The sequence below is a fragment of the Loxodonta africana genome, chromosome 12 (assembly GCF_030014295.1).
Source record: "Loxodonta africana isolate mLoxAfr1 chromosome 12, mLoxAfr1.hap2, whole genome shotgun sequence".
NCBI classification, from domain to species: Eukaryota; Metazoa; Chordata; class Mammalia; order Proboscidea; family Elephantidae; genus Loxodonta; species Loxodonta africana.
In genome coordinates, this window is record NC_087353.1 from 94,593,763 (window position 1) to 94,620,911 (window position 27,149).

The following is a 27,149-nucleotide window of genomic DNA, read 5'->3' on the forward strand; positions in this document are numbered from 1 at the left end:
TGGAGTTGACTTGACAGCACCTAACAACAATCCCAAACACAGGAGTCTCTGGGTGGTGCAAATGATTAAGTGCTCAAGAACTAACAGAAAATTTGGAGGTTCAAGTCCACCCAGAAGTGCCTTGGAAGAAAGGCCTGGTGATCTCCTTCTGAAAACTCAGCCATTGAAAGCCCTATGGAGCACAGTTTTACTCTGACACGCATAGGGTCACCATGAGTCAGAGTCAGCGGTAAATGGTACTGGTCTTTGTTTAGACTCAGACTGGGCAGTGACGAAAAGTATGATGCTCCAGTGAAGGCAGGGCAGTAAGCGTAGGGGATTATCAGAGGTGAGCTTTTCTCCAAAGAGAAGCCGGTTGTGTAATGGTCTTTAATTCTCAGAATCAACCTGGAAAATCTAGAAGAAAGATCGGATCATCGAAGTATTTTCACTCTGGCCTTAGCCCAAAAGGCCTGCAGTTAGCAAAATGGGACTAACCAAGATTCCTCGCTGCTTTTTGGAACATTTCCCTCTGAGCATAGGGTGATGGCTGTGGAGGCAGACATTATTAACTGGAATTGCAGACCAAGCTGCTCTCTCACTTTTCTTGGGCAGGTGTTCAGGAAATCATGAATTTCTCTGTCCCTGCGTGACTCAGAACCTAAGTTTGGTTTAGTTATAAGAATGTTGAATGCAAAACCAAACAAAACACTAGCAAGTTACAGAGTACAGTACTTAGAAAATCCTTGGAGGCTGCGTTGGAGACAGCCATCATGCCTTGAAATGAATTCATTCATTTCTGAATGCTTTGGAGTATGATTTCAGAGGAGAATCAAGGACAAATAAGCCTTGTTTCGTCTGCTTTGCTGAGAGCTCAGAAAGAAACCCCTTGGGTCTTGATGGATTTCTTGTTGCTTCTTATGTGTCATTAACCAGACCAAATCGGAGCTTCCTTCTTCTTCCATGTGCCGTCAAGTCGACTCCACCTTATGGGGACCCCATGTGACAGAGTAGAACTTCCCCATAAAATTTCATAGGCTGTAATCTTTATGGAAGTAGATCTCCAGGTCTTTCTCCCTCAGAGCTACTGGGTGGGTTTGAACATCAATCTTTGCTTAGCAGCCAAGCACTTAACAGTTGTGCCACCAGGGCTCTTTGGAGCCTCCTGGCAACCTCCTTACTGAGAAGGAAATGGATTGTTGGCTTTTGGGCACCTTGTTCCAGGAGCACCACGTCCCGCAACAATTACAGTCACAGCTGAATGCTGCACCCCAAAGTGAGCCACTTACTCACTTCCTTCTTATGAGTCAGTCCTGTTCTGTTTCAGGGTAATTTTACATAAGTAGTTTGTAAATGTCTGTGCCTTATGCATATTAAGGCTTTAAAAGACTGGGTACATTTTGAAAATTCAATCAAATTATTTTGAAAAGGAAAAACAGCCGTTTCATCCCATCTAGCAATGAGTACTGGCCCCTGCCCACTGCCATCTATATACTGGACAGCCTCTTAATTAATTCTCTATGTGCAGAGGGAAATGTGCTAAAATTGCCACAGATAAAGATTAAAAGAGAAAGAAATGCGATTTTAAGATCAATCTGCCCTAGTGGTTGGATTTTAAGAAAACATGTTGATGAGGTGTAATGTAAAAAAAAATTTTTTTTTTTTTAGGAGTTGAGTAATTCCACTCTGGGAATGTTTAAAAAATGTATTGCCTCCTATCTAGGCAACAGCCTGTCCTCAAAGAGCATTCCTGAGGCCGGAATGTCAGATACAGTCTTTGTAGGTGATACGTGTGATAGCGATCCTACAGACTTGCCATCTCAGAACAAAAGACCAGACAGATATTTCCAATTATCTTCCTTGGCCTATTTTTTAACTTTAGCATCTATTTTTGTATTTTGACCAAAGAATTTCTTTGCCTTTTTTTTAAACTGAGATAATACCGTATTTTTATGCCCTGCGAGGTATTTTTGTAAGTGCTGCTGTGCCAATTTTTTTTTTTTTTACGTATTTCTGTAAAAAAGAAAAGAATAATTAGCATAGCGCACTTATGAAAATACCTCTTGAGGCAGGGAGGGTGTGGCTGGCAAACAACCATAGGTGTGCGTTGTTTGTGTAAAAATACGGTAATTCACATAATGGAAAATTCTCCCTTTAAAGTGCACAGCATAGTGGTTTTTAGTGTATTCACCAGGTTGCCAGTTGCTTGTGTTTTAGCAGACTCAGGATCGTGTTCCTGTGGGTTTTCTAACTCAGACCTCTTTGCTTGGTCCACAGCTACGTCTGGAAGAAGGACAATGTGATGATTAACCCTTCTAGCAGTTCTCGAATTGTGGTGGAAAAAGACGGGTCACTCCTCATCAGTCAGACGTGGTCCGGCGACATCGGGGACTACACCTGTGAAATCATTTCTCAGGGAGGGAATGACTCTCGGACAGCCCGACTGGAAGTGATGTGAGTATCGCATTCTTTAGTATTAATGATCTCCTAATTACCTCACGCGAGCCAAATTTTGCAGAAGATCATTCAAAAATGGCTGCAGCAGTATATTGACAGGGAACTGCCATAAATTCAGGCCAGATTCAGAAGAGGACATGGAACCAGGGATATCATTACTGATGTCAGATGGATCCTGGCTGAAAGCAGAGAATACCAGAAGGATGTTTACCTGTGTTTTATTGACTATGCAAAGGCTTTCGATTGTGTGGATCATAACAAGTCATGGATAACATCGCGAAGAATGGAATTCAGAACACTTAATTGTGCTTATGAGGAAGCTTTACATAGATCAAGAGGCAGTTGTTCGGATAGAACAAGGGGATACTGAGTGGTTTAAAGTCAGGAAAGGTGTCCGTCAGGGTTGTATCCTTTCACCATACCTATTCAGTCTGTATGCTGAGGAAATAATCTGAGAAGCTGGACTATATGAAGAAGAACAGGACATCAGGGTTTGAGGAAGACTCATTAACATCCGGCATTATGCAGATGACACAACCTTGCTTGCTGAAACTGAAGAGAACTTGAAGCACTTACTGATGAAGATCAAAGACCATAGCCTTCAATATGGAGTACACCTCAACATAAAGAAAACAAAAATCCTCACAACTGGACCAATAAGCCACATCATGCTAAACAGAAAAGATTGAAGTGTCAAGGATTTCATTTTACTTGGATCCACAGTCAACACCTGTGGAAGCAGCAGTCACCAAATCAAAAGAGGCACTGCATTGGGCAAATCTGCTACAAAGGACTTCTTTAAAGTGTTGAAAAGCAAAGTTGTCACCTTGAAGACTAAGGTGCGCCTGACCCAATCCATGGTATTTTCAATCACATCATATACACTTAAAATGAATAAGGAAGACTGAAGAATTGACGCCTTTAAATTGTGGTATTGCTGAAAAATATTGAATATACCATGGACTGCCAAAAGAACAAACAGGTCTGTCTTGGAAGAAGTATAACCAGAATGCTCCTTAGAAGCAAGGATGGCATGACTGCATCTTACATAGTTTGGACATGTTGCCAGGAGGGATCAGTCCCTGGAGAAGGACATCATGCTTGGTAAAGCACAGAGTCAGTGGAAAAGAGGAAGACCCTCCACGAGATGGATTGACACAGTGGCTGCAACAGTGGGCTCAAGCATAACAATGATTGTGAGCATGGCACAGGACCAGGAGGTGTTTTGTTCTGTGGTACATGGGGTTGTTATGAGTCAGAGCCGACTCAATGGCACCTAACAACAACAACAATTACCTGCTCAATGGAGAAAATATTGAAGTCGTCAAGGCTTTCATTTTACTTGGATCCACAATCAACACCCATAGAAGCAGCGGATGAGAAATCAAATGACCCGTTGCATTAGGCAAATCTGCTGCAACGGACCTCTTTAGAATGTTAAAAAGCAAATATGTCACTTTGAGGACTAAGGTGCACCTGACCCAAGCCATAACTCTCACTGAACATTTATGATGCTCATATTGTGTCCAAGTCAGCAGTGAGAGACCACCACATCGTGCTACATAGAACCAGGTGCCGTTGGGTCACTCTAATTCATGGCACCCCCATGTGTGTCAGAGTAGAAGTGTGTTCCATAGGGTTTCTATAGCTGATTTTTCAGTAGCAGGTCACCAAGCCTTTCTTTCTAGGTGCCTCTGGATGGAGTCAAACTGCCAATCTTTCAGTGAGTAGCTGAGTTCTCAACCGTTTGCTCCACCCAAACCAAAAAACCAAACTTGTTGCCATGGCATTGATTCCATCTCATAGCAACCCTACAAGACAGAGTAGAACTGCCCCATAAGGTTTCCAGTGCTGTAATCTTTACAGAAGCAGACTGCCACATCTTTCTCCTCTGGAGCGGCTGGTAGATTTGAACTGCTGACCTTTCAGTTAGCAGCTGAGTGCTTAACCACTACACCATGTACATTTGAAGGATTTCTTTTTTTTTTTTTTTGTAAGCTCAGCATTAAAATATTCCATCCTTAGTCCAGATGGTTTGGTGATTGGCTTTTAGGCTTTCATCCTCATTGACCCCCTTCCCATGTCCCCACATTGGCAGCATGCTGTGATGGGCTCAATTTACCAACCACATTCAGGTAACAAGAAGTCCATTTTTGCATTTAGTGACCATCAGAGCTCCCATCGGTGTGAAATGTCAGGGTCAGCACACTGAGGTGAGACAGTTCAGGGAAAACCAGGTAGCCTGTGCTTTTAAGTGAGTCCCAGCCACCTCTCCATGGGTAAATGGACACTTACAGTTAAGTCTTTTGAAATCCTGAAACTAGCAAGTGGGTGCCCATTACTTCTAATCTAGACCTGCCTGGGAGTCCATGTGCCCAGGTGGGGACCAGCAATCTCCTTATCTGTGCATGCCTTCTCCCCTCAACTCTCTTTCTGCTTGTGGAGCTCGAAGCTGAAATACCTGCTGACAAATTTTATTTCTCCGACGTGTATTTATTTGCTTTTTAAAAAGTGGTGCCCTCTCAGATAGTCCCTTTGTGCATAAGTGCAAAAATAAAACAGGAAAGTAAAGAATCAAAAAGAGCCATTGCCAGAGCTCCAGCTTCACACACCAAACCATACCTGCCATGTTCCACACGCTGTGCCATTAGAAAATGCAATTTTGAGAGCTTTCTCTTAAACTGCACTGTGCTAACCTTGATGTAGGAAGGATTCTATATACAAAAATCACTCCCTAAAAAAAAGATGTGGACACTTTGAGTGAGGCCATGCCTCATTTTTCTTTGAACACATAGATGCTAAGAACAACAATAAAAAAATGCTAAGTGCTCAGCATATGGCATGATGTGTTTGTTGCACCCAGGCATATGTGAATGAATGAACAAACAGTGTTCCTCCAGTCCCCACTTGTGGAATTTAAGCGGCTAATGATGTATAGTCCTTTAGCTACTCCAGACAGCCTTTTGTTGTACCTTCAGTACCAGAGAAAAGTCCCATTCCACCTGCTAGTCTGTCTGTCTGGAATGTGTCCTTGATCTCTTTAAAGGTTAACCGCTGTTTGGAGCGAAGGTGCCCTAGTCAGTCACAGTGCCTCCATAGCCTAGTGGAGAATCTGGGGTCCAGGTGGTCCAATTATAGTATTTTTATTATTATTGTTGGGAACATAGCCAGTAGAACAAACACCAATTCAACAATTTCTACATGTGTAATTCATTGACATTGTTTATGTTCTTCAAGTTGTGCAGCCATTCTCACCCTCCTTTTCTGAATTGTTCCTCCCCCATTGACATAAACTCACTGCCCCCTGAGTTTCCTATTTGATCTTTTAAGTTGCTGTTGTCAGTATGATTCCACATAGATAGTTCTTTAAAAGGACACGATGCTCAAGGCAAACATTCTTTACCAGTTAAGCTAAACTATTGTTTTGTTTAAAGAAGACTTCAGGGGATATTTTTGGTTTAATATTTGAAGATTGTGTCAGGGCAATACTTTTAGGGATTCATCCAGCCTCAGTGGCTCCAGAAAGTCTGGAGTCCATGTGAATTTGAAGTTCTGTTCAGCATTTTCCCCCTTTTGATCAGGATTCTTCTATAGAATCTTTGATAAAAATGTTCAGTAATGGTAGCTGGGCACCACCCAGTTCTTCTGGTCTCATGGGAAAGGAGGCTGTTGTTCTTGGAGACAATTAGCTACACATTCTGTTTCCTCCTCCTATTCCTGACTCCTTTGTTCCCCTTCCTCTAGGGCAACCACAGCATTGCCACACAGATCACGCTCTAGCCTTATAAATGTGCGTGAAAGTGCTTGGGTCCCCCCACTCCCTGTCTCTAGTCCTTGGGGCCCACTGCTCCTGGGCTCTTTCTGCCCTGCCAATGGTCCCTCAGCCACCCATCTGGTGAACATTAGCCATCTGCTGCCTCTGTGGTTTGGCCAGTGTCTTCTGGACCCTGCTTATCCTTTAGGATTCAGTCACAAGGTCACGACCTTCCTTTCTGACACATAAGCATCTCCCACTGAGATTCCCAGCACCTGCTATAATCCTCCATCATAGCACTGGTCATACTGGGCTGTAGGAGCCTGTTTTCACGATCCTTTCCCCTGTTGAAGTATAAGCACCTTGATGGCACATTTTTGCATTATGAGCAGCAGACATAGTGCTTCATACACAATAAAACCAGTTTTTGTTGAGCCATTTTCAACTCATGGTGACCCCATATGTGTCAGAGTAGAACTGTGCTCTATAGGGTTTTCAATGCCTGGTTTTTCAGAAGTAGGTCTCCAAGTCTTTCTTCCAAGAAGCCTCTGGGTGAACTCGAACTTCCAACCATTTGGTTAGCAGCCAAGCTCATTAACCATTTGCACCACCCAGGGACTCCATGCTATTGTCGTTAAGCGCTGTCGAGTTATGCCCAACACATCACAACCCCGTGCACAATGGAACGAAATGCTACCTGTTCCTGTGCCGTACCCATGATTGGTTGTGGACTGGAGTGTTATAATCTACAGGGACTCCATAACCCAACCCAAACCATTGCAGTCAAGTCGATTCTGACTCATAGGTACCCAATAAATATATATTGGTTGGTTGGTCAGTTTGACGTTTGGTCAGTTGGTAGGTTGATTGGTTGGTTGGTTGAATGCATGGATGAATAAATACACTTATAAATGTCATGGGTCATTAAAGGCCCTCTTCTGATTCTCTTCACCCCCCTCTTCTTACCTTCAATGCTCAAACACCCTTGGTTCCCCCAACCTCCACAAATATATAAACAAGCTCAGATGACACTGGCAAGAACCTGAGCATTCACTACCCCAAACCTTTGTTCCGCTCTGGTCCTGCTGCTTCCCTACCTCCTCCCATAGCTCAGGTGGAGATTTTTTTTTTATACCATTGAGGGACACGACCAGTGAGTTCACATAATCCACTGTGCTATTTGCATTTTTAAAACTACCTTTGAGAACTCTTATGTCATCCATCATTGGTATCAAATAAATGTTAGCATTTCATAAAGACTCTGTCAGCAGAAGCCAAATTGCATATTTCCAATAAATTTTTTTAATTCTGTACAGATTTTATGTTCTGCTGATTTACATATCTTCCCTACTATTTGCTTGTCTGATTTCTTCTAAGTAAAATATATTTTTTCAGCAAATGCTGCTGTATCTATAAAATAATTGGCTTTCTGTAACAGTAAAACACCTCATCTCTAAATATAGAAATATTTGCAGATTGGTGGTTCAAACCAATTTAGGTACAACTGGTTACAGAATTGATTTGGAAAATAGTTGTTCCTTGTGAATTGTTTAGTGTAATAAACTCTCCACTCTTTCAAATCTGAATGAATTTGGAAAACTGTAGGTTATATCATGGTGTATCTTTAGATCCAAATAAGTCTTAACTCTATGACATCAGTAATGACAATAGCAATGATGATAATAATAACTCACGATTGCAGGGCATTTTATACTTCTCAAAGAATTTTCAGATCAAGCTCAGTAACATTTCCATGATTTACTTTGATGACATAAAAAAAAAAAGCAAGCAAGAAAAAAACCTCACACTGCAGAAGTGACTGAGAGGTACCTATACCTAAAAGATATCCTTCAAAAGTGCTGGAAATTCTGTCCCTCCCCTTGCCTCTCTAAAAAAAAAAAAATTCTAGTTCAGTGAAAAACAACTTAGTTAAATATAGAAATTAGGAGCATTAAAACCAAAACCAAACCTGTTGCCGCCGAGTCAATTCCAACTTATAGGGACCCTATAGGACAGAGTAGAACTGCCCCATAGAGTTTCCAAGGAGTGCCTGACGGATTCGAACTGCTGATCTTTTGGTTAGCAGCCGAGCTCTTGATCACTACACCACCAGGGTTAGAAGTAGACTTTTCAAAAATAGCCCATCAGTTGTCGTGCTCTCATGAGTATTTGCTTCGTGGTTAATAGGTCAGTAGCCTTCTCTGGTTAAGCCTGGCCCCATCCATGTCCCCGCCCACACATCACAGCGATGCGATGCGATGCGATGCGATGCGATGCGATGCGATGCGATGCGATGCGATGCGATGCGATGCGATGCGATGCGATGCGATGCGATGCGATGCGATGCGATGCGATGCGATGCGATGCGATGCGATGACTGCACTGGAGTCCCATCTCCACCTCTGACCGACTGTGTGAGTCTGGCCAGCCTTCCTCATTTCCATGCCTCAGTTTTCCTCCTGTAAACTGGGCACAATATCATTTACCTCAAAGTATTGTTGTGAAGGTTGAATGAACCAGTGTTTATAAAATCCTGGCAGGGAACCTCGCTTAGAGCAGATCCTCAAAAAATCACATCAGTGCAAGTTGCTGTGATGAGTCTATGCCAACTTATAGTGACGCTGTGTATGTCAGAGTAGAACTGTGCTCCGTAGGGTTTTCAATGGCTGATTTTTTGGAAGTAGGTCACCAGGCCTTTCTTTGGAGGCACCTCTGGGTAGACTCAAACCTCCAATCTTTTGGTTAGCAGCCAAGTGCATTAGCCATTTGCACCATCCAAAGACTCCTAATAAATTACATATGTATATAAACCATTGCCCTTGAGTCAACTCCAACTCTTAGAGACCCTGTAGGACAGAGGAGAACTGCCCCATAAGGCTTCCAAGGCTGTGATCTTTACAGAAGCAGACTGCCACATCTTTCTCCTATGGAGCATGGCTGGTGGGTTCGAACTGCTGACCTTTTGGTTAGCAGTTGATCGTTTAACCACTGTGCCACCAGGGCGCCTTTTCAATAAATCATGGCTTTTATTATTTTCCTGCCATCATATATATATATATATATAAACCAAAACCAAACCCAGTGCCGTCAAGTCGATTCTGACTCATAGCAACCCTATAGGACAGAGTAGAACTGCACCATAGGGCTTCCAAGGAGTGCCTGGTGGATTCGAACTACTGACCTTTTGGTTAGCAGCTGTAGCTCTTATCCAACACCACCAGGGTTTCTATATATATATATATAATATAAATTAGATATATATAATATAAATTAGATATATACATAATATAAATTAGATATATATATTATATATATGTATATACACACACGTATATATATGTGTATATATATAAAAATATGTATATAATTACCATTCCTCCCTTCCTCAAGAGCACCTCCCAACTCCCCCGGACCAGGTAGTTTCTGTCCCTTTAATTCTGTTTTACTTTTGCCCATGTTTTTATGCCCGTCTGACATTACATGTCTGTTGCTGCTGAATTCTCACTGCCTAGAACAGTGCCAGGTACACAGTAGATAATTAATGAATGTCTGAGAAAATCTCTCTCCAGAGTCTCTGGGTAGCTCAAACAGTTAAGTGCTTGGCTGCTAACCAAAAGGTTGGTGGTTCAGATTCACCCAGAGGTACCTAGTAAGAATGGCCTTGCAATCTACCTCTAAAAAATCATCCATTGAAAATCCTGTGGGGTTCAGACAAGAACCTTAAGAGGCAGAGAGCCTAAGTTAATGGTGGTGAAATAATATGGGCAGAGGTTAGGAGAATGGTGACACAAGGTGAAATGAAGTATGCAACTACTGTCAATGGACTGTACATGTAAAAATTTTTGAATGGGTGTATGTTTGTTGTGTATATTTTACCAAAAAACAAAACCCAAAAAATCCTATGGAGCACAGTTCTACTGTGACACACCATGAGTTGGAATTGACTCGGCGACAACTGGTTTGGCTCTTGTTGGTTAAGTCTCTCTCTAGAAGCCCTGGTGGTGCAATGGTTAAGGACTTGGTTGCTAACCAAAAGGCCAGAGAGGCCAGAGGTTTGAACCCACTAGCCACTCCTAGGGAGAAAGACGTGGCAGCCTGTGTCCATAAGGATTACAGCCTTGGAAACTGTATGGGGCAGCTCTGCTCTGTCCTGTAGGAATCACCATGCCTTGAAATAGACTTGACGACAATTTTTTTTTTTTTTTTTGGAACTCTCTTTCTGCTTACCAGGATAAAAAGGGTTTGCATATTTTGCATCACTGAGATGGGGAGGGGTAACTGGTGAGGGGTCCATCTTATTTCTCTTTCTAACGGGGGAAAGGGGGGAGGTTTCTGCAATTCCAGATGGTCCCAGGATGCTGCCTGTAAAGGAACTACACACAGGTGGCCAGTGTTTCAGGTGTGTCTCTCCAAGTAGTTTGCGAGCGCCTGAAGGGCAGGCCTGGGCTTCTGGGATGACTTGGTAACCCCAAAGCATCTTTTTGTATTGAACACACCAGAGGTACCGGCTCCTGGGGCTTTATAGATTGATTAATTGCTAAATCACTTAGAGGCCCAATTAGCATTGCATCTTCCCTCCTGAAACCAGAAACCCATTTGTTCTTGGATTCTGGAGTGGAGAGGAAACCTAATTTACAGAGCCAACTGAAAGACGTGGACCCTAAGGCACTGAGGAGATTTGTTTCAATAAAACGACCTCTGACAAAGCCATAATAAGGAGTGAGCAATTTAATACTGTTTCGAAAGAGTTAGCAAGTCCTCATCATCTTCATCTTCAGAGAGAAGTCACAGAAGATGGGTTTGACCAAGCCATTATTTGTGCGTTAAAGGGGCAGTGCTTTTTATATAGAAAAAATACTTATCTGATCCTCCTCTGCCAAAGCAATTCCCCCTGACAGCCATGATTTTACCAATTATTTTCTCTTAAGTCTTTTTTGAAACTTTTTCTCAAACACGCTTCGCTTCATCTCCTTCCCATGCAGTCTGGTTTTATTGTTGTTGTTAATTTCTGACATTATTGATGGTATAATTTGCTTGGTGGCAATGTCCCTCCTTTTTCCTTTAAATCACAGAGTGATGCCACACTGGGCTGTGTTGCCATTGTTCTCCAGTCTTTTCCATTTGTCACTCCATCTGCATATCACCCTCGGGGAGTAACTCTGCAGACCATTTATCTCCTTTCAAAATTGGCAGAGGGATGCCAAGATGCAATCTTCTGCTATTAGATAAGATTTCCTGAAAGAGGTTCAGAATACATTAGAGCCTCATTTATCCGTCCTTGATGCTCAGTCAAGTATTTCTCTCGCACCTTTAATTTTCAGATAACCAAAGCTTATCTTTTAAAGAAACTGTTGCCAGGTAGGATATGTATTACAAAGTTCTTTGCATTGCTAAACAGGTGATATGGGGCCTAAAAGATGCTTTACAGGGGATTTTCACGGAGCCCTGGTGGCACAGTGCTTAGGAGCTTGGCTGCTAACCAAAAGATAGGCAGTTCAAATGTACCAGTTGCTCTTTGGAAACCCAAGGGCAGCTCTACTCGGTCCTATAAGGTTGCTATGAGTCAAAACTGACTCCATGGCAATGGGTTTAGTTGCCTTTTTTGGTCAAGTAAGGCAGAGGCTCAAGCTAGGAAATTTCCTTCCAACCCTGAGTCTATGCTGTGTGTAGAAATCACATTTTGTCTTGGGCTGTTGTGCCTGGCATGACCATAGACCAGGGAAGTGGACCTTCTGGGCAGCAGTACAAAGCTCATTGTTTATAGATGCAGCTTAGACAGGGATGTCTTTGGCAATGCAGAACCTGTAGGGCTCGGTGCCTACCCGAAGTGTCTCAAGGCTGCTTTGCTTTTGAAGTGCTTAAGTCTTTTTTTTTTTTTTTAAGTCTTTTTTCATTCCCCAATCTCGTTTTGCTGTTACGTGTGCTAACTCTGGAGGAGGGCAACCAGGAACCGCACTCCTTAGCATTGAGTCATGAGTAGCAGTCAGCGAGCCCTGAGGGAGGGCACAGGTACTGGGCATCCTATCTTACAGGGTCTTTATGAGCTAAATAAGAGTTTGGATGGTGCAAGCAGTTTGCAGTTGGCTGCCAGTCTAAAGGCTGGCAGTTCAGATCCATCCCACCACACCACAGAAGAAAGGGCTGGTGATCTGCTTCTGTAAAGATTACAGCCAAGAAAACCTTATGGAGCACAGTTCTAGTCAGTAACACATGGGATTGATATGAGTCAGAATCCACTCGGTGACAACAGGTTATGAGCTAATATGGGTGATATTGATCAGCTAGAGACCTCTGCTAAATGAGTGTGAACTGGACCACAAAACACTCTATAGAACACTCCAATTCCAAAAAAGAAGTTGTCTACTGACCTGTAAGAGTAATCATTTCTAAGTGTACCTCCCTCCTCCCTCTCCCTCCCCGCATCTTGTCAGTTTGTCATACTGTGGTGGCTTTCATGTTGCTCTGATGCTGAAAACTATGCCACTGGTATTTCAAAGACCAGCAGGGTCACCCATAGTGGACAGGTTTCAGTGAAGCTTCCAGACTCAGACTGACTAGGAAGAAAGGCCTGGAGATCTATTTCCAAAAATCAGCCAATGAAAACCCTGTAGATCACAACAATCCAATCTCGTTGGCATGGGGTCACCATGAGTTGGAGCTGACGCAACGGCAGCTAATACCAAAAACCCCATGGCAGGCATTGGAGGTGCTGAGACCGAGGAGAACAGCATCCACACCGCAGCAGAGGAGGCCAATCTATAAACAAATGCAGCACAGTATGATGGGCTGCAAGGCTCCCAATTACATGCTGAACTGGGAAATTTACACATTGCAGAGGGTGCCAAGAGATAGAACTGATTGACTCTGCTCAAGAATGAAGGGTGAGCTGAAGGTCCAGAGCTCTTCAGAGAGGAGAGACTCTGCCTTAGAGGCTGATTGGACCTTGAGGTTGATCTGTGGCCCAGCAGACCACAGGCACAGCCTCCTGGACACACAGAGCTCACGGGATAGCTCAGCTCAGGTGCCGCAGGTCCTCATTAGGGCTGCGGTGTTTGGTGCTTTCAGAACAGTGTCCGATGTGGGAGGTCGAAGTGGGGGGCCTTGGCCACCTGGCCATGGGAGGGACAGGCCGGGGAGCAGCATCTGCATTTAAGAAGGGTCACTCTGAAATTGTTACCCGTGAGTATTCTGCCCTTTTAAAAAAATCATCTCTATTTGCAAAAACCAAACCAAAGCTACAAGAAATACTAAAGGATATTGTTTGGTCAGAGAACCAATAATATCAGATATCAGCACAACACAAGGTCACAAAACAGAACGTCCTGATATCAACTCAAATAGGGAAATCACAAAAACAAACAAATTAAGATTAATTAAAAAAAAAAATACACATAACAGGGAATCATGGAAGTAAACAGGTAAAAGATCACAATAATCAAAAAGAGGGACTAAATTCAGGAGGCATTGAACTGCCATATGGAGAGTGATACAAGGCGATATAGAACAATACAAGTTAGGTTTTTACTTAGAAAAATAGGGGTAAATAATAAGGTAACCACAAAAAGGTATAACAACTCTATAACTCAAGATAAAAGCCAAGAAAAACGTAACGACTCAACTAACATAAAGTCAAACACTATGAAAATGAGGATCTCACAATTTACTAAGAAAAACGCCTCAGCACAAAAAAGTATGCGGAAAAATGAAATGGCCAACAACACACATGAAAAGGCATCAAAATGACAGCACTAAAAACTTATTTATCTATAATTACCCTGAATGTAAATGGACTAAATGCACCAATAAACAGACAGAGAGTCACAGACTGGATAAAGAAACACGATCCATCTATATGCTGCCTACAAGAGACACACCTTAGACTTAGAGACACAAACTAAAACTCAAAGGATGGAAAAAAGTATATCAAGCAAACAATAAGCAAAAAAGAAGAGGAGTAGCAATATTAATTTCTGACAAAATAGACTTTAGACTTAAATCCACCACAAAGGATAAAGAAGGACACTATATAATGATAAAAGGGACAATTGATCAGGAAGACATAACCATATTAAATATTTATGCACCCAATGACAGGGCTGCAAGATACATAAATCAAATTTTAACAGAATTGAAAAGTGAGATAGATACCTCCCCAATTATAGTAGGAGACTTCAACACACCACTTTCGGAGAAGGACAGGACATCTAGTAAGAAGCTCAATAGAGACACGGAAGATCTAATTACAACAATCAACCAACTTGACCTCATTGACGTATACAGAACTCTCCACCCAACTGCTGCAAAATATACTTCTTTTTCTAGCGCACATGGAACATTCTCTAGAATAGACCACATATTAGGTCATAAAACAAACCTTTGCAGAGTCCAAAACATCGAAATATTACAAAGCATCTTCTCAGACCACAAGGCAATAAAACTAGAGATCAATAACAGAAAAACTAGGGAAAAGAAATCAAATACTTGGAAAATGAACAATACCCTCCTGAAAAAAGACTGGGTTATAGAAGACATCAAGGAGGGAATAAGGAAATTCATAGAATGCAACGAGAATGAAAATACTTCCTATCAAAACCTCTGGGACACAGCAAAAGCAGTGCTCAGAGGCCAATTTATATCGATAAATGCACACATACAAAAAGGAGAAAGAGCCAAAATCAGAGAACTGTCCCTACAACTTGAACAAATAGAAAGTGAGCAACAAAAGAACCCATCAGGCACCAGAAGAAAACAAATAATAAAAATTAGAGCTGAACTAAATGAATTAGAGAACAGAAAAACAATTGAAAGAATTAACAAAGCCAAAAGTTGGTTCTTTGAAAAAATTAACAAAATTGATAAACCATTGGCTAGACTGACTAAAGAAATACAGGAAAGGAAAAAAATAACCCAAATAAGAAACGAGAAGGACCACATCACAACAGAACCAAATGAAATTAAAAGAATCATTTCAGATTACTATGAAAAATTGTACTCTAACAAATTTGAAAACCTAGAAGAAATGGATGAATTCCTGGAAAAACACTACCTACCTAAACTAACACATTCAGAAGTAGAACAACTAAATAGACCCATAACAAAAAAAGAGATTGAAACGGTAATCAAAAAACTCCCAACAAAAAAAAGCCCTGGCCAGGACGGCTTCACTGCAGAGTTCTACCAAACTTTCAGAGAAGAGTTAACACCACTACTTCTGAAGGTATTCCAAAGCATAGAAAATGACGGAATACTACCCAACTCATTCTATGAAGCCACCATCTCCCTGATACCAAAACCAGGTAAAGACATTACAAAAAAAGAAAATTATAGACCTATATCCCTCATGAACATTGATGCAAAAATCCTCAACAAAATTCTAGCCAATAGAATCCAACAACACATCAAAAAAATAATTCACCCTGATCAAGTGGGATTTATACCAGGTATGCAAGGCTGGTTTAATATCAGAAAAACCATTCATGTAATCCATCACATAAATAAAACAAAAGACAAAAACCACATGATCTTATCAATTGATGCAGAAAAGGCATTTGACAAAGTCCAACACCCATTTATGATAAAAACTCTTACCAAAATAGGAATTGAAGGAAAATTCCTCAACATAATAAAGGGCATCTGTGCAAAGCCAACAGCCAATATCACTCTAAGTGGAGAGAACCTGAAAGCATTTCTCTTGAGAACAGGAACCAGACAAGGATGCCCTTTATCACCGCTCTTATTCAACATCGTGCTAGAAGTCCTAGCCAGGGCAATTAGGCTAGACAAAGAAATAAAAGGTATCCGGATTGGCAAGGAAGAAGTAAAGTTATCACTATTTGCAGATGACATGATTATATACACAGAAAACCCTAAGGAATCCTCCAGAAAACTACTGAAACTGATAGAAGAGTTTGGCAGAGTCTCAGGTTATAAAATAAACATACAAAAATCACTTGGATTCCTCTACATCAACAAAAAGAACACCGAAGAGGAAATAACCAAATCAATACCATTCACAGTAGCCCCCAAGAAGATAAGATACTTAGGAATAAATCTTACCAAGGATGTAAAAGACCTATACAAAGAAAACTACAAAGCTCTACTACAAGAAATTCAAAAGGACATACTTAAGTAGAAAAACATACCTTGCTCATGGATAGGAAGACTTAACATAGTAAAAATGTCTATTCTACCAAAAGCCATCTATACATATAACTCACTTCCGATCCAAATTCCAATGTCATATTTTAAGGGGATAGAGAAACAAATCACCAATTTTATATGGAAGGGAAAGAAGCCCCAGATAAGCAAAGCACTACAGAAAAAGAAGAAGAAAGTGGAAGGCCTCACTCTGCCTGACTTCAGAACCTATTACACAGCCACAGTAGTCAAAACAGCCTGGTACTGGTACAACAACAGGCACATAGACCAATGGAACAGAATTGAGAACCCAGACATAGATCCATCCACATATGAGCAGCTGATATTTGACAAAGGACCAGTGTCAATTAATTGGGGAAAAGATAGCCTTTTTAACAAATGGTGCTGGCATAACTGGATATCCATTTGCAAAAAAATGAAACAGGACCCATACCTCACACCATGCACAAAAACTAACTCCAAGTGGATCAAAGACCTAAACATAAAGACTAAAACGATAAAGATCATGGAAGAAAAAATTGGGACAACCCTAGGAGCCCTAATACAAGGTATAAACAGAATACAAAATATTACCAAAAATGATGAAGAGAAACCAGATAACTGGGAGCTCCTAAAAATCAAACACCTATGCTCATCTAAAGACTTCTCCAAAAGAGTAAAAAGACCACCTACAGATTGGGAAAGAATTTTCAGCTATGACATCTCCGACCAGCGCCTGATCTCTAAAATCTACATGATTCTGTCAAAACTCAACCACAAAAAGACAAACAACCCAATCAAGAAGTGGGCAAAGGATATGAACACACATTTCACTAAAGAAGATATTCAGGCAGCCAACAGATACATGAGAAAATGCTCTCGATCATTAGCCATTAGAGAAATGCAAATTAAAACTACGATGAGATTCCATCTCACACCAGCAAGGCTGGCATTAATCCAAAAAACACAAAATAATAAATGTTGGAGAGGCTGCGGAGAGATTGGAACTCTCATACACTGCTGGTGGGAATGTAAAATGGTACAACCACTTTGGAAATCTATCTGGCGTTATCTTAAACAGTTAGAAATAGAACTACCATACAACCCAGAAATCCCACTCCTCGGAATATACCCTAGAGATACAAGAGCCTTCACACAAACAGATATATGCACACCCATGTTTATTGCAGCTCTGTTTACAATAGCAAAAGGTTGGAAGCAACCAAGGTGTCCATCAATGGATGAATGGGTAAATAAATTGTGGTATATTCACACAATGGAATACTACGCATCAATAAAGAACAGTGACGAATCTCTGAAACATTTCATAACATGGAGGAACCTGGAAGGCATTATGCTGAGCGAAATTAGTCAGAGGCAAAAGGACAAATATTGTATAAGACCACTATTATAAGATCTTGAGAAATAGTAAACCTGAGAAGAACACATACTTTTGTGGTTACGAGGCGGGGAGGGAGGAAGGGAGGGAGAGGGTTTTTTATTGATTAATCAGTAGATAAGAACTGCTTTAGGTGAAGGGAAAGTCAACACTCAATACATGGAAGGTCAGCTCAATTGGACTGGACCAAAAGCAGAGAAGTTTCCGGGATAAAATGAATGCTTCAAAGGTCAGCGGAGCACGGGCGGGGGTCTGGGGAACATGGTTTGAGGGGACTTCTAAGTCAATTGGCAAAATAATTCTATTATGAAATCATTCTGCATCCCACTTTGAAATGTGGCGTCTGGGGTCTTAAATGCTAACAAGCAACCATCTAAGATGCATCAATTGGTCTCAACCCACCTGGAGCAAAGGAAAGTGAAGAACACCAAGGCCACTCGACAACTAAGAGCCCAAGAGACAGAAGGGGCCACATGAACCAGAGACCTACATCATCCTGAGACCAGAAGAACTAGTTGGTGCCCGGCCACAATCGATGACTGCCCTGACAGGGAGCACAGCAGAGGACCCCTGAGGGAGCAGGAGATCAGTGGGATACAGACCCCAAATTCTCATAAAAAGACCAAACTTAATGGTCTGACTGCGACTAGAGGAATCCCGGCGGCCGTGCTCCCCAGACCTTCTGTTGGCACAGGACAGGAACCATCCCCGAAGACAACTCATCAGACATGAAAGGGACTGGTCAGCGGGTGGGAGAGAGATGCTGATGAAGAGTGAGCTAATTATATCAGGTGGACACTTGAGATTGTGTTGGCAACTCTTGTCTGGAGGGGGGATGGGAGGATAGAGAGAGAGGGAAGCTGGCAAAATTGTCAAGAAAGGAGAGACTGAAAGGGCTGACTCAAGAGGGGGAGAGCAAGTGGGAGTAGGGAGTGAGATGTATGTAAACTTATATGTGCCAGACTGATTGGATTTGTAAACGTTCACTTGAAGCTTAATAAAAGTTATTAAGAAAAAAAAAATCATCTCTGTAAGTCCAAATGGACAATAGTTATTCTAAAGCATAGATGAGGAGGTTGGGGGGCAGAGAGTTTAAGTCAATGCGAGTACAACAACTAGAATGGAAATAACAAGAATGTTGATGTAACGTGAAGGATGTAACTAGTGTCACTGATTATTATGTCTAGAAACTGTTGAATGAGAACGGGTTTAGCTGTGTATATTTCCACCAAAAATGAAGTGAAATACTGGGGACAGTGGGGTGGGTTTTTGCAGGTGGGAGAGGCAGGAACCAGGACGGTCAGGACGGTTCCAAGTCATGACATGGGGAGAGCTGGTGATGCTGAGCAAGGGCTGGCTGGGGGATGGAGCAGAGGCTTGCTACAATAGGTGAGATTAGTGACTAATTAGATTGTCACGGGGCGGGGGGCAATACCTGAGTGTGAAGAGTCCTGTGCACCACTGAGTGAGAAAAAGGGTGAACAAATCAGAGCTCTGTTTTTGATGGGAAGAATGATACCTGACTCATTGCCAACTCCCAACGATGTTGTTGAAGTTGTTTCCTGCCCGGTTGTGGGATGCCATGAGCTCTCCAAGACGTATAGATTTTTCAGGGTCTAGTACATTTTTTTTTTTTAGTACATAAATGGTTAAGTGCTTGGCTGCTAACTGAAAGGCTGGTGGTTCGAGTCCACCCAGTAGTGCCTCAGAAGAAAGGCCTGGAATTCTGCTTGTGAAACATCAGCCACTGAAAACCCTATGGAGCAGAGTTCTACTCTGACACATGTGGGTCGCCATGGGTTGTCTTCTGGTTTTTGGAGTATGTGTGCTTTGCTTCCCAGTTCATGTTTCTTGTGTCAGAAAATCTTATATTTTAGGGAATATCTTATTTCGATATCTTTATCCTGGTTTATTCAGGACCCTGGTGGCAAAATGGTTAAGCACTCAACTGCTAACCAGAAGGTGGGCAGTGTGAACCCGTCCAGCAGTTCCGCAGGAGAAAAGACCTGGCAATCTGCTCCTGTAAAGATTACAGCTAAGAAACCCTATGTGGCAGTTCTACTGTGTCCCATGGGGCCAATATGAGTCAGAATTGACTCTATGTCACACAACAACAAAAACATCTAGGTTGATTCCTAGTCTGTTTTCAAGTGGGACTATTTTCAACAACTTTGGTTTGGTTTCAGACCAGATTTTGGAAAAAGAAAAAAAGGAGAAATGTGACTCTCGTGAGAAATAGGATAGATATTTTTACTCTGGCAATTTCCTCCCTGTTGGGCTTTATCAGAAACCTAACAGAGATTGGGTTGTTGGAGAACTAAGATAAAAATAGCAGCTCCTTTTCTGATTTAAAACTTAATTCACAATTAAAGAGAAAACAAGGCCACATTGCAAGACTCAAATTTATTCTTTATCATCCTAATATAAAGTCGCCGTCCACGTTAGAAATATTAGTTTGTTTATAAGTGGTGTGCGTGGGCTAGAGGGTGCTGTGTTTCTTAGGTAGCTGCAACCACAGAACAACTTCATAAATTTCAAAGTGTAATGAGTACATTTTTTTAATTAAAAATATCGAGTATAATTATGGCTTTTTGTTCTGACCTATGTGGGTCAGCAGTAATTGATGTTTGAGAGAGACCAGAAACTAGTTAGTGGGTGAGCTGGGTCACCCTCAGCATCCCTTCTCCCCAGTGCTCCTGGAGGACATTTATCGAAGGTGCAGCCGACCAGAGCGACCACGAAAGAGGGTCCTGCTCCCAGATTTATGGAATGTAAAGGTTAAATGCTGGACTCTGACAGCTTATGATTTTAAGGTCGTAGAACTTATTGGGAGAAACTCCGCAGCTGGGTCTTGTAGCACCGTCACCAGTAAATCCCAGTAAAGACCTTTTTCTATCAGGAACTTCTTTCCAGAATTTATTTGCTTTAAATGCATTTCCATTTTATAGCCTCGTTGATGTGTTATTTGCCATTTCCGTGGGGTTTTAGTGAGTGTTTTCACCATGTTTCCCCTCAGAGTGCTTCCCTTGTGTCTCTGTTACCCAACAGAAGACAGAATGACAATATAACCTTGTGCTGCCAATAAATGAAGCAGCTGTGTTGTCTAAGAAGACATATGGGCATTGTGGCTAGTGGTTCCATATGGCCCGTGTTGGACATTTCCAGATTAAATTGCATTTTCCCAGACTTTTCCTGTTTATATGTTGTTGTTTTGGGGGTGCTGTCAAGTCAATTCCGACTCGCAGTGACCCCATGTGACAGAGTAGACCTGAGAGCAGATTGCCAGGTCTTGTCTCCTGGAGAGCCTCTGGGTGGGTTTGAACCGCCAATCTTTTGGTCAGTGGCTGAGTGCATAACCATTTCTGCTGCCAGGGTTCTTCCTGTCTATATTGTTTACTGCAGTTCCACTACTTTTCCAGCTTCAAGTTGTAAAAAACAAATTGTTGACCAGGTTTTCTCAATTAAACAATATACTGTGTAAAACTGGCACCCCCTCCCCCGACTGAAGTAACGGTGTCATTAGTGGCTACCATATGGACTAAACCAAATTATGTGCTGAACACAAAATGACATTGTGAATAGGTAAGTTTTTTTGCGGGGGGGCTTGCATTTTTTTTTTGTTTGTTGGGGGTGGTTAGTATTTGTGTCTGGGGAATGTTTGATGTCTTTCGTTTTCAAAATATGACACACGAGGGCTGTTTAAGGTAAGGACCCAGGCTAACCATGAATTCTGACTGCAAATCAATGCTGAAAGTCTGACTGCTTTTTTTTTTTTTTTGCTTTTCATTCCTTTTTATTCAAGTGAGCTCCCGCATCCTCCCCAGAACCTCCTGGCCAGCCTGAATGCTTCCCACAGCCACACTGTCACGCTCTCCTGGGTGCGACCCTTTGATGGAAACAGCCCTGTCCTTTATTACATTGTGGAGGTCTCAGAGAACAGTAAGTAGACACGAAATTGTCACCATGGACAATAATGAGATTTCCATCTGTGCTGTCAATATCCTTAACCTTAACTTCTGGCTCAGAACCCGAACAACTAGTAAAACATGAGGATGCTTTGCGGGCTTTCAAGTTAAAGAGAGATCTTGCTTTAGAACAGGTAAAAGGCAGTATGGGGCCTGGAGAGGAAAGAGAAGAAATAGTTATGGCGCCTATTGTGAGGGCATGGATTTGGGAGCCAAGGCCCAACAGAATGGCCATTCACTCAGTCCACACAAGTTGCCCCAAGCAAAGGTGCCCAGGACACCATTGTGCCTAGGGGGGAACTTTAAAGTGGATTAGTAATGCCTCCCACTTGGGGCTGACATGAGAGATAATCATAATAATATTAATAACAACAACAGGACAGGTAATATGAAGGCCAACAATAATAATAACATTAATGACAATTATGTTGTTAGAGGACTAAGGCGTGCCTGACCCAACGAATGATGTTGTCAGTCACCTCATATGCATGCAAAAGCTAGATAATGAATGACGAAGATCAAAGACAAATTGATGCCTTGGAATTACGGCATTGGTGAAGAGTATTGAATATACCATGGACTGCCAAAAGAAAGAACAAATCTATCTTAGAAGAAGGACAGCCAGAATGCTCCTTAGAAAGCAGGATGGCTAGACTTCCTCACACATACTTTGGATATGTTATCAGGAGGGACCATTCCCTGGAGAAGGACATCATGGTTGGTGAAGTAGAGGGTCAGCAAAAAAGACGAAGACCCTCAACAAGATGGACTGATACAGTGGCTGCAACAATGGGCTGAAACCGCCTGCAAGCACGGTGCAGGCGGTGCAGGACCGGGCAGTGTTTGGTTCTGTTGTACGTAGGGTCACTATGAATCTGAGCCAACTCGATGGCACCTGACAACAACAACAGCAGTAATAATAACAACAACATCTTTGGCTGTTTTCTCTGGGGTAGACATTGTGCTGAGTGTTCAGTGGGCCTGTGTCTTTCCTTACCTTCCCTGATCTCCCTGCGACATTTCACGCCGTCATTCTTGCCCTCATCATTCAACCTTCTTCTTCCATGGATTTCCCAGCAGCTTCTGCTTTCCTCCAACCTTGCTGGCCCCTGTCCCTCATCTTCTTGGCCAGCAGGGTGGCATATTCCACAGGGTTCACCTGGCTACTCCTCACTGCCCTGCCCACAGTCTTCCCCCCAGGAAATCTCGTGTGCCAAAAAAACCCAAACCATTGCTATCGAGTCGATTCCAACTCATAATGACCCTGTAGGACAGAGCAGAACTGTCCCATAGGTTTGCCAAGGCTGTAATCCTTACAGAAGAAGACTGCCACATCCTTCTTGTGCCGAGTGACCAATGGGTTTGAATCATCAACCTTCTAGTTAGCAGCCGAGTGCGTAATCACTGTGCCATCAGGGCTATCCGAAATTTCACACAGCCCCATGATTTAAAAAAAAACAGCATCTTCTCCTGGATGACACTCACATTTGTGTTTTCATCCCAGACCTCAGGATCACATACTGCACGCTGTTACTTGACATCTCTATCTGGTTGTCTCATGGACATCTCAAACTCAACTTCTTCAAACTACATCTGCTGATTCTTGTTTCCCTAACCCTAGCCCTGTTCTCAGCTCATCACACAGCTGTTCTAATCCCAGTGCCGGTGCCAGCCATTGCTGTGCTGCAGAAGTCTGCACAGTACCAGCTCCTGCCTCCACCCCTTCTCCAAAGTCCTTTAGCTTGTGCTCTGGGAGCAACTGCCACCTGCCCCCGCCCTCCACCTTCCAGAGCCCCATGATCTCTTATCAGAGCAACTGCAGCAGCTTCCAGCTGTCCTCTACTTCTACTTTTGTCTATTTCCAAATCATTACTTACACAGCAAGGGCACTCATCCTCTTAAAATGGAATAGAACCATATCACACCCCTGTACGAACCCTGCAGAGCTTCTGACTGCATTGAGAACACCCACAGTCCTGGGTTCCTGACCAGCTTGGCTTACCCTGCTCACTCTGCTCTTGGCTCCACCTGTGCCCACCGTGCTGGTTGCATTTGGCTCCCCAGATGGCCATGTCTTCCATCTCAAAGCCAGCTCCCTGGCCTGGAGCACTCACAGGCTGTGTTGCTACCTTTCCATTGTCCATGGCCTCTTCGCTGAAGTATGTCAGCTCAATTCCACCCTTTAGTGTCTATGTTAGACTCCTCCTTATTATCTCATCCTGTTTTCCAGACTCCCTCCCCAGGCCTCCCCCATGTAAGGTAGAGCTGGCCAGACCACCTATAGGCTGGCTTTAATGATCGTTAGTTTCTTTGGCTTGTGATTTGTCCCATATGATACTATTGTTATAAAGAGGTCCCTATTGTTAGGACAGCTAGCCATGGATGGTGCTCTCCCCACTTACCCTTACTGAAATCTGACTCCATGAAACTCCACCTGTGTTCTTGACCTTGCCTCCTTCTTTTGTTTCCAGGAGTTGTAAGCACATTCATTTACAAAGATAAGTTTGTAAATCTTTATATTTACAAAACCCCTCTCTAATCAAATTTTTGTAGACTTTTCTATAAACGCATGTGGCTTGCATTCCAGCAGGTATAGCTCACTGAGTTTTGCTTAGGAAAGTTTGTTAAAACATTATATACACAAAAACCCATCTAACGAATTTTTTTTTAAACTTCCCTAAAAAGAGATTTGTTACATGCTTCCCAGAGTGTGAAACACACATTTCATGGAGATAACTGTATAAATGTTATGTCCAAAAAAAGCACTCAAACACACTGTGTGAACAGTTCCTTATATTGAGAGTATTTCATGCTTCCATGATGTGTAAGCACACTTATTCACAGAGATAAGTTCATAAAGCTTCATAGTGGCACACGTCATCTTTTTGTGCTTCACTTTATTGTGCTTCCCAGATACTGCGTTTTTCACAAATTGAAGGTTTATGGCAACCCTGCATTGAACAAGCCTACTGGTGCCATTTTCCCAACAGCGTATGCTCAGTTCGTGTCTCTGTGTCATGTTTTGGTAATTCTCATATTTCAGACTTTTTCATTATTATTATATCTGTTATGGTGATCTGTGATAAGTGATCCTTGATGTTATTATTGTAATAATTTTGGGGTGCCAAAAACCGGGCCCATATAAGATGGCAAACTTAACTGATAAATGTTGTTTATGTTCTGACTGCTCCACCAACCAGCTATTCCCCCATCTCTCTCCCTCTCCTTGGGCCTCCCTATTCCCTGACACGTGACAATATTGAGATTAGGCCAATTAGTAACCATACAGTGACCTCTAAGTGTTCAAGTGAAAGGATGGGTCGCATGTCTCTTGCTTTCAGTCAAAAGTTAGAAATGATTAAGCTCAGCGAGGAAGTCTTGTTGAAAGCCAAGATGGGCCAAAAGCTAGGCCCCTTGTGCCGAACTGTTAGCCAAGCTGTGAATGGAAAGGAAAAGTCCTTGAAGGAAATTAAAAGTACTTCTCCAGTGAACACACAAATAATAAAGAAGCAAAATAGCCTTACTGATGATATGAGAGAGTTTTAGTGGTCTGGATAGAAGATCAAACCAGACACAACATTCCATTAAGCCAAAGCCTAATCCAGAACAAAGCCCTAACCCCTTTCAATTCTAGAAGGCTGAGAGAGGTGAGGAAGCTGCAGAAGAAGAGTTTGAGGCCAGCAGAGGTTGGCTCGTGAGGTTTAAGGAAAGAAGCTATCTCTAGAACAAAAAAGTGCATGGCGAAGCAGCAAGCGCTGACGTGGAGGCTGCAGCAAGTTATCAGAAGCTCCAGCTAAGGTCGCTGATGACGGCGGCTGCGCTGAACCACAGGTTTCCGATGCAGACAGAGCAGCTGCGTATCGGAAGGAGGGCCGTCTAGGGCCTTCACAGCTGGAGAGGACAAGTCAACGCCCGGCTTCAGAGCTTCAGAGGGCAGGCTGGCTCTCTGGCTAGGGGCTAGTGCCACTGGGGACTTTAAGTTGAAGCCAGTGCTCATTTACCATTCCAAAAATCCTAGAGCCCTTAAAAATTATGTTCATTTACCCTGCCTATGCTCTGTAAATGGAACAACAAAACCTGAATGACAGCACATTTGTTTATAACATGGTGTACTGAAAATTTTAAGCCCACTGTTGAGACCTACTGCTCAGGAAAAAAAAAAAAAAAAACTTTTCAAAATATTACTGCTCATTGACAATGCACCTGGTCACCTAAGAGCTCTGATGGAGATGTACAAGGAGATTAATGTTGTTTTAATGCCCGTTCTGTAGCCCATAGACCAAGGAGTAATTTCGACTTTCAAGTCTTAACATTTAAGAAATACATTTCGTAAGCCTACAACTGCCGTAGCTAGTGATTTCTGCGATGGATTTGGGCAAAGTACATTAAAAACCTTCTGGAAAGGATTCACCATTCTAGATGCCTTTAAGAACATTCATGATTCATGGGAAGAGGTCAAAATATCAACATTAACAGGAGTTTGGAAGAAGTTGATTCCAGCCCTCATGGATGACTTTGAGGGGTCAAGACTCCAATGCAAATGTCGTGGAAATAGCAAGAAAACCAGAATTAGAAGTATATCCTGGAGATGTGCCTGAATTGTTACAATCTCACGATAAAACTTCAATGGACAAGGAGTTGCTTCTTATGGATGAGCAAAGAAAGTGATTTCTCAAGATGGAATCTACTGGTGAAGGTGCTGTGAACATTGTTAAAATGGCAACAAAAGATTTAGAATATTGCATAAACTTAGTTGATAAAGCAGCGGTAGGGTTTTAGAAGATTGACTCCAATTTCGAAAGAAGTTCCTACTGTTGGTAAAATGCTATCAAGCAGCATCACATGCTACAGAGAAATCTTTTGTGAAAGGAAGAGTCAATTGATATGGCAAACTTAGTCATTGTCTTATTTTAAGAAATTGCCATAGCCACCCCCATCCATTACAATTCATTGAAGGCTCAGATGATGGTTAGCATTTTTTAGCAATAACATATTTTTTAGTTAAGGTATGTACATTTTTAGACATAATGCTATTGCTCACCTAATAGATTACAGTATGGTGTAAGCATAACTTTTATTTGCACTAGGAAACCAAAAAATTCATGTGACTTGCTTTATTGGGATATCTGCTATATTGCAGTGGTCTGGAACTAAACCCTCAATATCTCTGAGTTATGCCTGTATTCGTGAAACCCCTATGTAATGAAATCTTTAAATACTTATCTATATACAGATTGAGACATGCTTTCCAGAGGGTTCAGCACGTTCCATTTGTTTGTTTGTTTTAATTTTTTGTTCTTCTCATCGATGAAAGTGTACACAGCCAAAAGCATATACAAACTGCTAACCTAAAGGTCGCCATCCAAATCCACCCAGCTGCTCAGTAGGAAAGAGACCTGGTGATCTGCTCCCATAAAGATCATAGCCTAGAAAACCCTATGGGACAGTTCTACTCTGC

The 27,149-nt window shown here is 42.2% G+C and overlaps 1 protein-coding gene across 1 annotated transcript in view; it reads left to right on the forward strand.

Moving 5' to 3' along the window:
* The window catches only part of SDK1 (sidekick cell adhesion molecule 1), a 363,835-nt gene that overhangs the window by 26,409 nt on the left and 310,277 nt on the right, over nucleotides 1-27,149 (forward strand). The window contains exons 8-9 of the mRNA XM_064295981.1: nucleotides 2,257-2,433; nucleotides 21,529-21,665. Of these exons, the coding sequence (XP_064152051.1) occupies nucleotides 2,257-2,433; nucleotides 21,529-21,665 (314 nt within the window). The remainder of the gene's footprint in view (nucleotides 1-2,256; nucleotides 2,434-21,528; nucleotides 21,666-27,149) is intronic.